This window comes from Callospermophilus lateralis, chromosome 3 (assembly GCF_048772815.1).
Source record: "Callospermophilus lateralis isolate mCalLat2 chromosome 3, mCalLat2.hap1, whole genome shotgun sequence".
Taxonomy (NCBI): domain Eukaryota; kingdom Metazoa; phylum Chordata; class Mammalia; order Rodentia; family Sciuridae; genus Callospermophilus; species Callospermophilus lateralis.
This window is the reverse complement of record NC_135307.1, coordinates 172,698,822-172,711,911: the sequence shown is the minus strand read 5'-3', so window position 1 is coordinate 172,711,911 and position 13,090 is coordinate 172,698,822. Positions and strand designations below refer to the sequence as shown.

The following is a 13,090-nucleotide window of genomic DNA, read 5'->3' as shown; positions in this document are numbered from 1 at the left end:
GAAGGCAAGCACACGGCACAGCCGCCGCCGAGCAGGAGCGCCGTGTGGTGGGAAAGCCCGGCCCCAGTGATGGACCAAGGAAAGGGGTGGGTGGGCGTTTGGGGGAGGCAAAAGCTCTGACTTGGAACCCGGCTAAGGATGGGAGACAAGTTGGCCGGCTTCTCTGAGACGCAGCTTTCTGGGCTGTGAGGTGGGTCTGCTCCCGGGAGGGTGGGGCTCAGGGAGGTGCTGGAAATTTGAGCAGCTCTCCCTCCCGTCAGAATGCCCTAGAGACGGGCAGCTGCAGGGCTGGCGCTCACCTCTGGGCCCTTTCTGACCCTCCACTCGGTGACCCCCTGTGCAACCTACCTTGTCGGCTTGTCCTGGATGGGGTCCCCTGGTGAACTGAGGCATGGAGAGGGGGAACGCTCCGGCATCCCAGATCTCGACGGGATGCGCTAACCCGCCTCCCAGGACCCGCCTGGCGGGACATGGCCAGCGGCACCTCTGCACTGGCTGATCCACGTCTGGGGAATGGGCTCACTGGGTCCCCTCTGACGAGAGGCGCAGCCCTGAGTAGGGACCAGCAGCAGGAAGGGAGGGGGGTGCTGTGTGCGAGATGCTCTGATGTGCAGGCTCAGACAGGGTGCTGATGGTCACTCTGTTAGTGACCCTCCCGACAGGACAGGACGTGAGCTGATGTCCCACAGCCTTCTGCGGTTCAGATCTAAGGTCCAAGCGGGCCATCCCTGCAGGCTGAGCCGAGTGGCGATGGCTCCAGTCTGTGGCCTTGCTCTCTGCCTGGGAGCACTTGGGTGCAGGGGCTGCCTCCCGGGACCTGCGTGTGCACACAGGTGACATCTTTTTACTTCCATGTTTACAGGAGTGGACTGCTGCGCCTGGTGGGATGGTTTGACTTGGAATTTTCAACTTTACAATGATGTGAAAGGGTTATAGAGTCAGTAGAAACCATGATTCAAAGTGTGCGTTTTGGCTTGGGCATGGTGGCACGCATCTATGGTCCCAGCAACTTGGGAGGCTGAGGCAGGAGGTTCACAAGTTGAGGCCAGCCTCAGCAATTTAGTGAGACCCTATCTCAAAATAAAAAATAAAAAGGGCTGGGATGTAGCTCAGTGGTGGAGTACCACCGGGGTTAATCCCTAGTACTGAGAAAAAATTGTACATTTTGATCTTTTCCCAACTATGTGGTAGGATCTCATGATGTTGGGTCTCATTTAGCAGATTAGGCATATTAAACGCCAACTTCAATATTGTCAGTTATGATGGTTTATTCGAGATGGAGCCCACCAAGTTAAGTAATATCCACATTATACACAGATAATCAATAATGATATTTGTCAAGAACTTGCTGTATGCTGGGTACTGTTCTGAGCATTTTTGTATGTTTTAATTCCAAGATTCTTAACCAAGGGTCTTCCTGGGGTCCATGGATGAAATTTATCTTCATTCACGTTTTTTTTTTTTTTCCTGATACCAGGGACTGAACTCAGGGACGCTCAACCTGAGCCATACCCCCAGCCCTTTTATATATTTTATTTAGGGACAGGGTTTCTTAAGGTCCTGCTAAGTTGCTGAGGCTGTTTGAACTCGCCACCCTCCTGCCTCAGCCTCCTGAGCCACTGGGATCACGGGGTGTGCTACCGCACCCGGTGATGCTGGCATCTTGACAGAGCTGTCTGTAGGCAGTGGTTTTTCCCTCTACATACATGCCTACGATCAAGTCTGACTTACAAATTAGGCACAGTAAGAGATTAACAATAGTAACTAATAACAAAATAGAACAATCATAACTATTTTCTAATAAAAGTCATGTGAAAATGGTCTCTCTGTTGAAAGACTCAAGGCAAAAATCATCATTTTCAACTGCGGTTGACCTTAGGGAACTGAAGCCGTGGAAATCAAAGTCATGGACAAGCGGGAAACACTGCTTTACTGACTTGTTGCCGAGGGGACCTGAGGCACAGAGAGGTGGTTCAGTTTGCTCAGGGTCACACAGATCCCCAGAGATGCGCATTATTCAATCAGTGACTGCTTTTGACAGCCCTTGGCTGCTGTGGGCTGGTCCTCTGCATCACATCACAGAGCAAGTCTGGTGGGTCGCTTCCTTCACTAAATCTGACTGATGTCGATAAAAATCAGTGTTTGCAGTGCACGGGTTCTTTGTGGTCCTCATTGGTCAACTTCACACTTGTACCTCACTGGAGCCACCATCACAGCTTTTCGAGGTGCTTCCCCAAGAGGGGGTGACGATGGGCGCAAGAAGGCAGGTACGTCGCCTCATTGACTCATTGAAGAAACAGGAGCCGGGCGCGGTGGCCGGTGCTTGTAACCCCAATGGCTCCGGAGGCTGAGGCAGGAGGATCGCAAGTCAAAGCCAGCCTCAGAAAAAGTGAGGCACTAAGCAACTGTGAGAGTCTGTAAATAAAATATAGAACAGGGCTGGGGATGCGGCTCAGTGGTTGAGGGCCCCTGAGTTCAATCCCAGTACCCGACCCCCACAAAAAAAAAAAAAAAGAAAAGAAAGGGACTGTTCTTGGGGCTGCTTCAGAAACACTCTTTGGATTTGAATCCAAATCGACCAGAGCTTTCTTTACTGGCCAGGGACGTCACCACCGGTAGAGACTGAAGCTCTGTGGGAGAACAGCCACTTCCTGGTCCGCTTTTTGAGAATTTATGGACAAAAACCACAACTCAGGGGCTTGCTTAGCGTCCTGTAAGCAAGTCTGTCACAGAGACTAAAGCCATAGTTACGGACCGCGAGCCCCAAGCAGGCCTGGGATTTTCCAGCCAGCCAGCCAGCTCAGATGCTAGAAAAGGGTGACCTTGCAGTTCAGCTGACCACGGTCCCGGGTTCCAGCAGGTGCTCCGCAGGCGCAGCCTGAGTTTGGGCAGGGGACGGGGGTGAGACCCTACTGCAAAGTCCCCCAAGGGCACCCAGACCCAGGACGTGGCTCACCACCACCACCGCTGCAGCCTGAGTAGGGTCCACTCTGTGGGGCACCAAGTACAGAAAAGCAGTTTTTATAAGAAAACAGCTTTCACTTCAGATTCTCAGAAGCAGCTCTTGTCCCAGAGAAGGCAGCACATGGCGTCTGAGGCCTCCCTGTGACAGTTCTGGCTTCCTAGTCTTCTTACCTCACGTATTGAAACCTTACGTCTATAATCTATGTCCTTACTACTCTACAACCGACCACTTACACTCTCACTGATTTTATTGGTTAGTGTACACCACAACAGGGACAATTTCTTGTCCTTTGTGAGGCCACCCCAATTCTGAGGTGGCCTCCGTGTCTGGTGGATGTCGCGTCGAGGGCCTCTGGATGCAGAGAGGAAACAACGCCTTGCATTTTGTCTATCACCTTTTTGTTTCCTAAGACAGCTTTAAGGTAAACTGATATTTGAGAAGTGCACAGACTTAGATAAATAATTTGGTACATTTTAACATACATAGCCACCCACGGAAACATCCCCACCGCCGTGTAGATAATGACCGTATCTCAGAGCCACGGGGTTTCTCAGCTGTAATTTAGAGATGGTGTCTCCCAGCCTAGCCAGGGCTCTGGGAGCGCTAGCTGCCTGTGATTTACAGAGATGATAACGGTGGCTCAGCATGTTTCCATATCGTGGCTCAGCCGCTAAGCCTGGGGAGGGACCACCCATAGAGCCCCTCAGACACCTGGGCAGCCCCTGCCCAGCCTTATCTTAGATCTACTTGGGCCTCTGTAAGCCGCAGCTGATGGAAACCCAACTCCAGATGACTGGAGCGAAACAGGACTTTTATTGGTCCAAGGAGCTGCAAAGTGTAAGTGAATTTGGCTTCAGGTACAGCGTGATTCAGGATCAAAATAGCTTCAGGCATCATGTCCAGACCCTGCTTTTCTTCTCTGTGCTGTTTCCATGTCTAACAGCCTCTCTCCAGGACGCCAAATGGCACCCACAGCCCCAGCCACTCATGGGTGGAGGCTGGAGAGAGGGCAGGGCCAGCCTCCGGGACTTTCTTCTTTACTTTAGACCTGATTAAATTTGAGTTCAAGGATCATATCCACAGTGCAAAGCCAGAATGGTATTTTTTTTTAATTTTAAGAACTCCTTTTAAAAAATGACAGCAGAGTTAGCAGCAGGCAGCATTCTGTGTCGCCTGTTGAAGGTCTCATGTCTCTCACCAAGTCTCTGGGGAAAAGCATGTATCAGTTAAGATTTGAAGTCCCAAATAATAGTGTCTTAAACACAATAAAAATTTGTGCGTCTCTTGTGGAAGGTGGGCCAGGGCTGGCAGGGCAGCTCCGCCATCAAAAGAAATCCAGCTTCTCTGCCATCCTGCGCCACCAGCCCAGGGTGGCTTCAGTCTTCAGTCTTACCTCGTGGTCCAAGCTGTTGGTGCTCCAGCCATCACACCTGCACTTCACGCAGAAGGAAAGGGCAAGGGCCAAGCACCCAGCTCTGGTGGCCTCTGTTTCATGAAGCAGCTGTCCCATTTTCTAGCCTCTGAATCCTCTCCAGAACCTCGTCTTGTACTGCACCTTAACATCAGGCATTCCCGGAAGCATGACCTTTATATGGTCACATTATCACCTACAATGGGGGGGGGCATTTAAAGGGCTGCACATTCTTTGACACTCTTCTGAAGAGGTGGGATCTGCCAACTATCTAAAAGGTTAAAATCAGCACACTGCAGTGTCGTGGCCACATCTATGCTTAGAGCAACTCAATTCACAGGGGCCAAACTATGGAGCCAGCTTAGGAGCCCTTCAGCAGGTGAGTGGATAAAGAAAGTGTGGTCCATATACACAACGGAATATTACTCAGTCATTAATAACGACGACCTTATGACATTTGCCAGTAAATGGATGGGCCTGGAGACTATCATGCTAATTGAAATAAGCCAATCCCCCCAAACAAAAGGTCGAATGTTTTCACATATCATATATTGGTGCATTGCAGTTCTTAACCTTTGTCTTTGGACTTGATATTGGAAGGGACGTCAGGAGGGACAACCGATCACGCAGGTAGCAGGGAATCACGGGATCACGGGATCGATTCGCATAGCGTCCACCGCGGCCGAGGGGTGCAGACTTCTGGGGACCCACGGTGCCTGGATGTTCAGTGAGACCCAAAGCGAATTCAAGTTGAGCCCACTGTGGTGACCTGGGCGGAGGCCACCCCTCACCCCGAGGCAGGCCATGCCCAGGGTGCCCCGTTGGAACTCCAATAAAATGTGGCAGTGGTCTCACTACTACAGAGGGGGGAAGCGGATATCCAGAAACAGACGCACCACACTCTATTCATCTGAGTTGACCCCAGGCTTTTTTGTTTGTTTGTTTTGGTGCTGGGGACTCAGTGCTTTGCTACTGAGCCGCTTTCCTAGACCGTTTTTATTTGTTTATTTATTTTAATATTTCAGCTTGAGTGAGGGTCTGGCTGGGCGCCTAGGCTGGCCTCCTGCCTCAGCCTCCTGAAGGGCTTGGACCGCAGGCGTGCGTGGCAACGCAGTCTTTCCTTGAGACAGACGACACTGCAGGACAACCCGGGCGTGGGTTATGGGTGCAGAGCCAACTTCCAGAGGCGGGGACTCCCGTTGAGGTCGCCGGCCACTGCTGCAGGACGTCGGGTTGGTCACACGTTCCTTTATCTTTCTTTGGAGCTAGTTGTTCTCAAACTCGGTTCCTGTGGAACCCTGGGGTTCTTTCCCCAAACGACAGGAAAAGAGCGAGCGCACAGATTGGCTCCTCTCAGCTTAAAATTCGCCCCCAAACCTCTGGGGTCCGCCCCCACCTGTCTGCCACCAAGTTGCAACTGTGACGGACGGTTCAGAAACAGGACGGAACGGGAAGACCCAGAAGGGCCACCGGCTGCTCAGGGAGGCGCCATTGTGGAGAGGCTCCTGGGCACCGGCCTCTGTGCGCAGCTGGATCCTCTCCCACCTTCAGAAGCTTCGGCAAAACAGGCATCAGGTGCCTGCTCCATGGGGGTGAACGCTGAGGTCCCGACGGGGAGGGACTTGCTCCAGGTCACACACTGGCGGTGGGGAGGGGACAGGAAGGCTGGGTGGAGGCTCGGCCACCCCTCCGCACAGCCTCTTTCTGTTTGGGCCTCAGTCCCTGCCTTCTCCATCTGGCACCCGAGGCCCCTGCCAGGGCTCGGCCACCTCCCCTTCCTGCACTCTCTGAAGCGGCCCCTGGACCTTGGCATGTGCTGGTCCCTCACCTGAAACCTCCCTTTCCCTCCTCACTCACCCTCCGCGTCCTCCAGCACGCTGTTCACGGCTTCATCCGTGCCCTTGCTCCCACCGTTAGGGTTCCCTGTCCCGTTCACTGTGCCTCTGTGCTTGGGTCAACTCTGGGTCCTCCCACCCACTGTGGGCCCAGAGCAGGTGTCAGTCTGTCCTGTCCTTGTCCTCAGTGCCTGGCGTGGTTCCTGGCACATAGTAGGTGCTCACCAAGGACTTGATAAGGGGAGGGGCTTGCTCATGTCTCATGGTGACCCTGTGAGGCCAGCACAGCCGGGCGGCTCTCTCCCACTTTACAGATGAGGGGGAAGGGCCACTCTGGTGCCCTGTGGTTTGTGGACACAGCCAGGCCCGGACCACTGTGGCCCCGACACGCCTCCCAGACTCGGGAAGGCAGAGGGGGCAGGAGCCAGTTGCAGGAAAGGGCCTCGGTCAGCCGGGGGCTTCCAGGTCCCCGCAGCCCTTCCTGCTCCCAGGTTGAGTGAACCACCACGGCCTGTCCCTGTCCCCTGCCTTGGCCTGTCCCTGTCCCCTGCCCCAGGCCTGGTCGGGTAGGCCCGGGAGGTTGACAGGAAGAGGCCAAGTTCTGTGTAAGAGAGAGCCGGGCAGCAGCCCTTGGCCACGCGTCAGGACAGGACAGCCTCCTGCCCATGGCCCCGGGTCCCCCGGAGGGCCGACAGCGATGGTGAACCCGGCCTTGATCAGCCAGGGCTCAGGGCCTTAGTGATTCTGCTCTAACCCTGGTCCCTCGGGAACAGGATCAAGATAGACGCGCTCTGGAGCAGGTGACCGGGGCCACAGCCACTCTGGGCCTCGCTGCCGTGTGACTTGGGCCACACGACTTCCCTTTCCTGGGCCTCCGTCTCCCCACCTGGAACAGGAAGGGGCGATGGGCTCCCGCGGGGCTCCCAGGGCACCTCTTGGTGTGGCGCTGGGCATGGAAGGGACCTGAAGACCCCGTCACAGAGCGCCAGCCGCACACACACCCTGCCCTGGTGCTTCATGGTCACTCACCCCGCGGGGACTTCAGAGGGGCTCACGTAACCCTGTAAGGGGGGACAGGACGTGGACCCCGTGCTGCAGGGCCGAGGGGGAAGGGATAGGCCGCGTTCCCCGGAGCAGCCGCCCGGGAGCCTGCAGCGGGGCCTCGGCTCATGGAGATCAGGAGGAGGTGGATCCAGGACACCTGGCCATCCTCTGGGCCCTGTCTTCCCCCCCAGGAACCCCTAGGGCAGAGGGGGGCTGGGAAGTATTGGGCCAGGTGAGGAGGAGCCCGCTGCAGCAGAGGGTCACCTGGAGCTTCCTTCCCTTGTGACCAAGGTTAGGAATCACCATCAAACACACGGCGTCTGTGGAGCTGGGCACGGCCTCCCACCCCACTGTGACCCTCAAACCTCACTTCAGGACACTGAGGAGCCACTGAAGTCTCCACGCGGGGAAGCGGCAGGATTAAAGGCCAGCGGGGAGCCCACCTGGAGACGGCCTGGGGCTCCTGAGGCTGGGCCTAGGGAGGGGTGCGGAGGGCGCCTGCCTCCCTCTTGCCAGGCGGAAACTGGCACCTTGGGTGCATCACCCTGCCCCAGAGAGGCGGGCTGTGGGTGGGGTGGCGGTGGAGCCACCAGCTGTGGCTCCTCAGTTCCAGACTGAAGCGAGAGGCAGATCTGACCCACTGGATTCTGGGGTCCGCCCAGCCTGTGTCCTAACCCCTGTGTGCCCCCAGGCAGGCTCCGCACTTCTCTGAGCCTCAGCTGTCACATCTGTAAAATGGGGAAATAGGAGAAGCTACAGACTCAGCCAGGTGGCCTGGAGGTAGAGGTCAGCATGGGGACGGCACCGGTGGATGCTGCTGTTCAAACCCAAGTCTCCCCGGCTGCTGACCCCTGTAGGGGACAGCCTCTCTCCAGCCAAGCCCCCTTGTATTCTCTCCCTCCCCCTAACTCTGCCGTCGGCACCTCTCAGGGCAGTGGACACAACTGGCCCTCCGCCCGGATTCCTCCAGCGTCAGGATCTTGATGACTTTCAGACGGAGGCGACGGGTGACCCTTCTCCTCCATCTTGCAGATGGGAAACGAAGTTGAGGGAGGAACAGGAATTTGTCCCAGAAACACAGGCGTCAGGGAGAAAGGCAGCTGGGTCCACTTGTTAGGGCACTGGGGACAGTCAGCCTTCGACACGGGCCCTGGAGGGCACGCTTTCTCACCACCCACCCCTGCCCACTGGGCTCCAGCCTTGCTGGCCTCATTGCAGTCCTTCAAATTAATCAAGCTTGTGGCCACCTCAGGACCTTTGCACCTGCTCTTCCCTCTGGGGAGCCCACAGCCTGTCTAGCCCTCAATTTAAATATCACCTGTTCAGAGGGGTCTTTCCCGAACACCCAGGTTGAACCTTCCGTGATTCTCTTATTTCTACCTCCTTGCTTATTGCAATATTTAATTAGTTAATTTTGTATTTGAAACTAGTATTATTATTTTTTGCCAGTCTCTGCCTTAGCCTGTGCAGCTCAGTGCACACATGCAGGTCTGCGTCCGTCTGTCTTGTGAACTGCTCCATCCCAGCCCCCCACCTGGCCCAGGCCCTGCAGGTCTGCCGAGCGTGACTGACAGGCGTGTGAATAATCGCGTGCAGGGGTAAACATGGAGACGATGGACCGGGCCTGGGCGTCCTGGGCTGCACTGGACTCTCGCGCCTCCCCTGTGAGCCGGATCCTGGAGGCCTGCACCAGAGCCCATCCTCTGAAGGGCTGCTCCGTCAAAAGATGTGGCTGCTGCTGTTGCCAAGGAGGCACCTTTAAACGGGAGAGTTGAAGGCCCAGCAGACGGAGGGGAAGTAGACCCAGCAGCAGGGCTCAGAACCCCGCCACTGAGACAAGCCGTTCGGAGGCTGGCCTCCCGTGCCCTTGTCCCTCCAGGGCCACCGTCCTCCTGGCTGGAAGTCACCCTTGCTGGGGACGTGCAGAGACCTCGGGATGATGTGTTGGGCTTCTCTGGCTCCGTTAGGCTCCACCAGGTGGGGAAAGCCCTTGTTCTAGGCAGAGGGACCCACTTGAACACTGCTGTTCCGGGGCCAAGATACCTCCAGGGAGCTGGGGAAGGAAGACGAAGCTCACAGACACAAGTGCGCTGGCTGAGTGGCCTTGTATGAAACACTTTCCGTCTCTGAGCCCTAATTTCTTCATCACTAAACAGGGAGGTCACTGGTCTGATGTAGGGAGAGGTGACAAAGATTTTACACAGGAACCTGCAGAGGCAGGAATCTTAGAGCTAGCTTCTGCAAGCTTTGGCCCCCAGGAACCCCAGGCTGACCCAGGACCACACCAGCCATGTCCCCTCGGGGCCATGTGCTGCCAGAGCTCTCTGGCTGGGCCTGTGTGCAGCTGTTGGGAGTCAGTGTCACTGTCACAAGGGCTGCGAGAGGCAGAGGCGCTTTCTGTCCTTACTGCACAGATGGAAACCTAGAGCAGAGGGGGCCGGGGCTGTGTGTGCTGCAGGGACAGAGCTGGGACCGTGCACCAGGGCCTGACATCTCTGGGCAGGGCATTTTAACACCTTTATTTTACTCATTTATATTTATGCTGTGCTGAGGGTTGAACCCAGTGCCTCACACATGCTAGGCAAGCGCTCCACCACTGAGCCCCAGCCCAGCCCAGCCCCACATCTGTGTGCCTGATTGTCTGAGGCCACTGGGGATGAGCTGGGCCTGGGGCCAGGATTGGAGGGCAGAAGGCAGGAGAGAGGCAGAGTTGGAAGAATGTCCCCGAGAGTCAGGGACAGGTTGGAGGCACAAGAACACCCCTCCTGCCGCCCAGCCTCCCTCTTCATGAGACCAGGACTTGGGTGCAGCTGATCCAGCTCCCTGGAGCCAGGCGTGATCATGTGACCCAGGTCTGGCCAATCAGAATCAGCAGTAAGTGCAGGGATGGGCCCAGGACTGTGGCTGGACAGCATCATTCCTTTACGGATCCACCACACCAAGGGCTTCCCTGGCTGGGGATGCTGAGCTGGGGGCACAGAGCCTGGCTGCTGGGGGGCATTTCCTCAGGACAACGCCAAGGCCAAGGCCAGAGGTGGAGGTGGACATCATTGGAGCCCCTAGAGCTAACCATACATGAAACTTGATCTAGTCTTTCCAGATACGTGAATCCACTCATTCCCTAGCTAAAGATCCCGTGCCTGTGCCTGTGCCTGTGGGTCCTGGCCTGGAGGAGGAGGAGGAGGAGGAGGAGGAGGAGGAGGAGGAGGAGGAGGGTGAGAACAATGACGTAAGGGAACTGAAATCGTCTTCCTGGCTTTTTAGAAAACTGGAGCAGAGACAGGAAGGAACTTGGGCCTTCGCCCCTCCGGGTCCCTGGGCTCTGGCCTCCCCTCCAGCATGCGGCCAGCCTCTACTCGAGCTCTGCAGTACAAAAATAATGTGTTGGGTTTAAAATCAAAGCGGCCTCCCCTTTCCTGGACCTGGGAGACGGAGTGTCACGGGCAGGGGCTGCCTCCCTCGCTCCGCTCACCCTTCAGGAACCACGGTTTATGGGCACCTGCTTTGTGCCAGGCTTTGCTCAGGAGCTCACGGCCATGTCCCTTTTCCCCTGGTGAGGAGCGAGTCCAGTCTGTTTCACCCCCACTTGAGAGCTGAGCCTTTGGCCTCAGGTCTCAGCTGGCCTCACACTGTACACAGCAGGCACTACATTAAGGCCTGCTGGGCAGGTGCTCTGCATGGCTGTTGGGGCTTCCTGGGCAGCCGCCTGCCCCTGGGTACTTCCCCGTCCTCTTGAGATGCCGCCATCAACAGCCACGTCCCCTGGACCTTGAGGGACCGTGCTGTTTGCGTTGAAGGGGTCCCAGGAGGACCGTGCTGTGCTCGGGGTGCAGTGCACTCAGGCTGGCGCCGAGGGGCGCAGGGTCCCACTCCTGCCGGCCCGCCTCCTCCAGGGGGAAGCCTGAAAGGGGTGCTTCCTGGCCACATGCTAGGTGGGGTCCCACCAGGACCATGGTGACAGGGCCGAGGGGCCTCATGGGGCCAAGGAGGGGACACTGCGGTGGGGGTGACCACTTCCGGACTCCAGCCTCTCTGAGAGATGCTCATGAGGAGCCCCTGGACCCCCAAGCTCAGGGGAAGGCCCAGGCCACCCAGCCCCCTGCAGACCCCCGCTCAGGCTCTGCGGGAAGAGGCCGGAGGAGGCTGGTTTCCTGCGGAGGCACCGGTCTCCCACCCAGAAACCTGGACCTGAGCCCGGGGGACTGGGCCACAAGGAGCCCCAGGAACATTAGCTCAGAGCAGGCACAGGGAGCCAGGCCCGGGCTTCTTCAGGGTGGTGTGTGCGAGTTTTAATTCAAAGCTCCTTTCAGTGCCTTTAGAGACTGTTTGAGGGTGTCACTGAGGTCCCTGTAGGTGAGAACAGCTGGGGGTGACAGAAGAGGGAGGGCCAGGGCACCCATAGCCCGGAGGTGGGACAAACAGGGACCATTTTCAAATACATGAATTTGAAGAACTCTGCTCGCTCCAGCCGCTCCACGGGCAGTCATGAGGCAAATGAGCTCGTCAAAGGCTCTGACAAGTCCTGCAGCTAGGACGCCCGGCTTCTTGGACTGAGCCTGCTATTTCTCTCCTACTTGACCACGGTACCTACTTTAGAGAAGAGCCCCAGTTGTTACTTATGGAACACCCTCTGGGACACGTTGGGGGCCAAGGAATCCCTCTAAGACCTCCTGAAGCCCCTCAGAGACCAGGTGGGATCCCCAGACATCGGCTCCTAGGAGCAGTGAACGGTGGGGACAAAATAACGAGCATCAGGGGCAGGGGCAGCCCCCCCTTCAGCTTGGAAAGTAAAGCCCAAGGAGATGTCAAGGCCAGGCGAGCTGGGGACAGGAGCTTGGAGCAGGAGATGCCCCCTGCCAACCCAGGGGACAGAAGCCAGACTGTTCCCGGAAAATTCCTTCGCCGGCTGCCACCGGTCCCATTAGCCTGGTCTTCCTTTGAGAAGCCAAGTTTATTCTGTCCTTTACTCATTCGGGAGGCCACCACCCCGAGTGGCCAGGAGTCCCTGCGGGAGGCAGGGGAGGGGGATGAGGAATAGGCCCAGCAGAGTGAGGACCCCATGCCCCTTGTCACAGATTGAAGGGAGTCAGGACGCAGCGACTCCAGGAGGTGACCCGGGTGGTCCGGGGTGTGGAGTGACGAGCCCAGGCACTGTGTCCCACGCCGTCCAGGCTGTCCGGGATCCGCCTCGGGGCTCCCCTGTGTGGTCCCCTGGGGCGCAGCCGCTCACTAGCCGCCCACGGGTCGGATCATCATGCGGGTGGCCCGCAGCGAGTAGCCGGGGCCGCGGAAGTACTGCCAGCGGACGCCGTCCATCCTGCGCAGGTGCTGGCCGTTCCGGTAGTAGGCGCCGTTGAGGTTCGAGAGGCCGCAGGCGTCAAACCACCACCCTGGAGGAAGAGGGGGATCAGAGCTTTGGGGATGGGGTCCTGCCGGTGGGGTGAGGGCAGACCCCGCCCCCCCAAAGAACAAAGGTGGATCAGGCTGCTCCTGGCGGGGAGCTGCGATGGGCAGGCTGCGTGTGGGCAGGGGCTGGGTGTGGGCAGGGGCTGCGTGTGGGCAGGGGCTGGGTGTGGGCAGGGGCTGCGTGTGGGCAGGGGCTGCGTGTGGGCAGGGGCTGGGTGTGGGCAGGGGCTGCGTGTGGGCAGGGGCTGCGTGTGGGCAGGGGCTGGGTGTGGGCAGGGGCTGCGTGTGGGCAGGGGCTGCGTGTGGGCAGGGGCTGGGTGTGGGCAGGGGCTGCGTGTGGGCAGGGGCTGCGTGTGGGCAGGGGCTGCGTGTGGGCAGGGGCTGCGTGTGGGCAGGGGCTGGGTGTGGGCAGGGGCTGCGTGTGGGCAG

General features: G+C 57.7%; 1 protein-coding gene across 1 annotated transcript in view; it reads right to left on the bottom strand.

The window, feature by feature from the left end:
• Window positions 1-12,484: 12,484 nt before the first annotated feature.
• Angpt4 (angiopoietin 4) overlaps window positions 12,485-13,090 on the bottom strand; it is a 42,990-nt gene continuing 42,384 nt past the window's right edge. Inside the window, exon 9 of the mRNA XM_076849457.1 lies at window positions 12,485-12,645. Within this exon, the coding sequence (XP_076705572.1) occupies window positions 12,485-12,645 (161 nt within the window). The remainder of the gene's footprint in view (window positions 12,646-13,090) is intronic.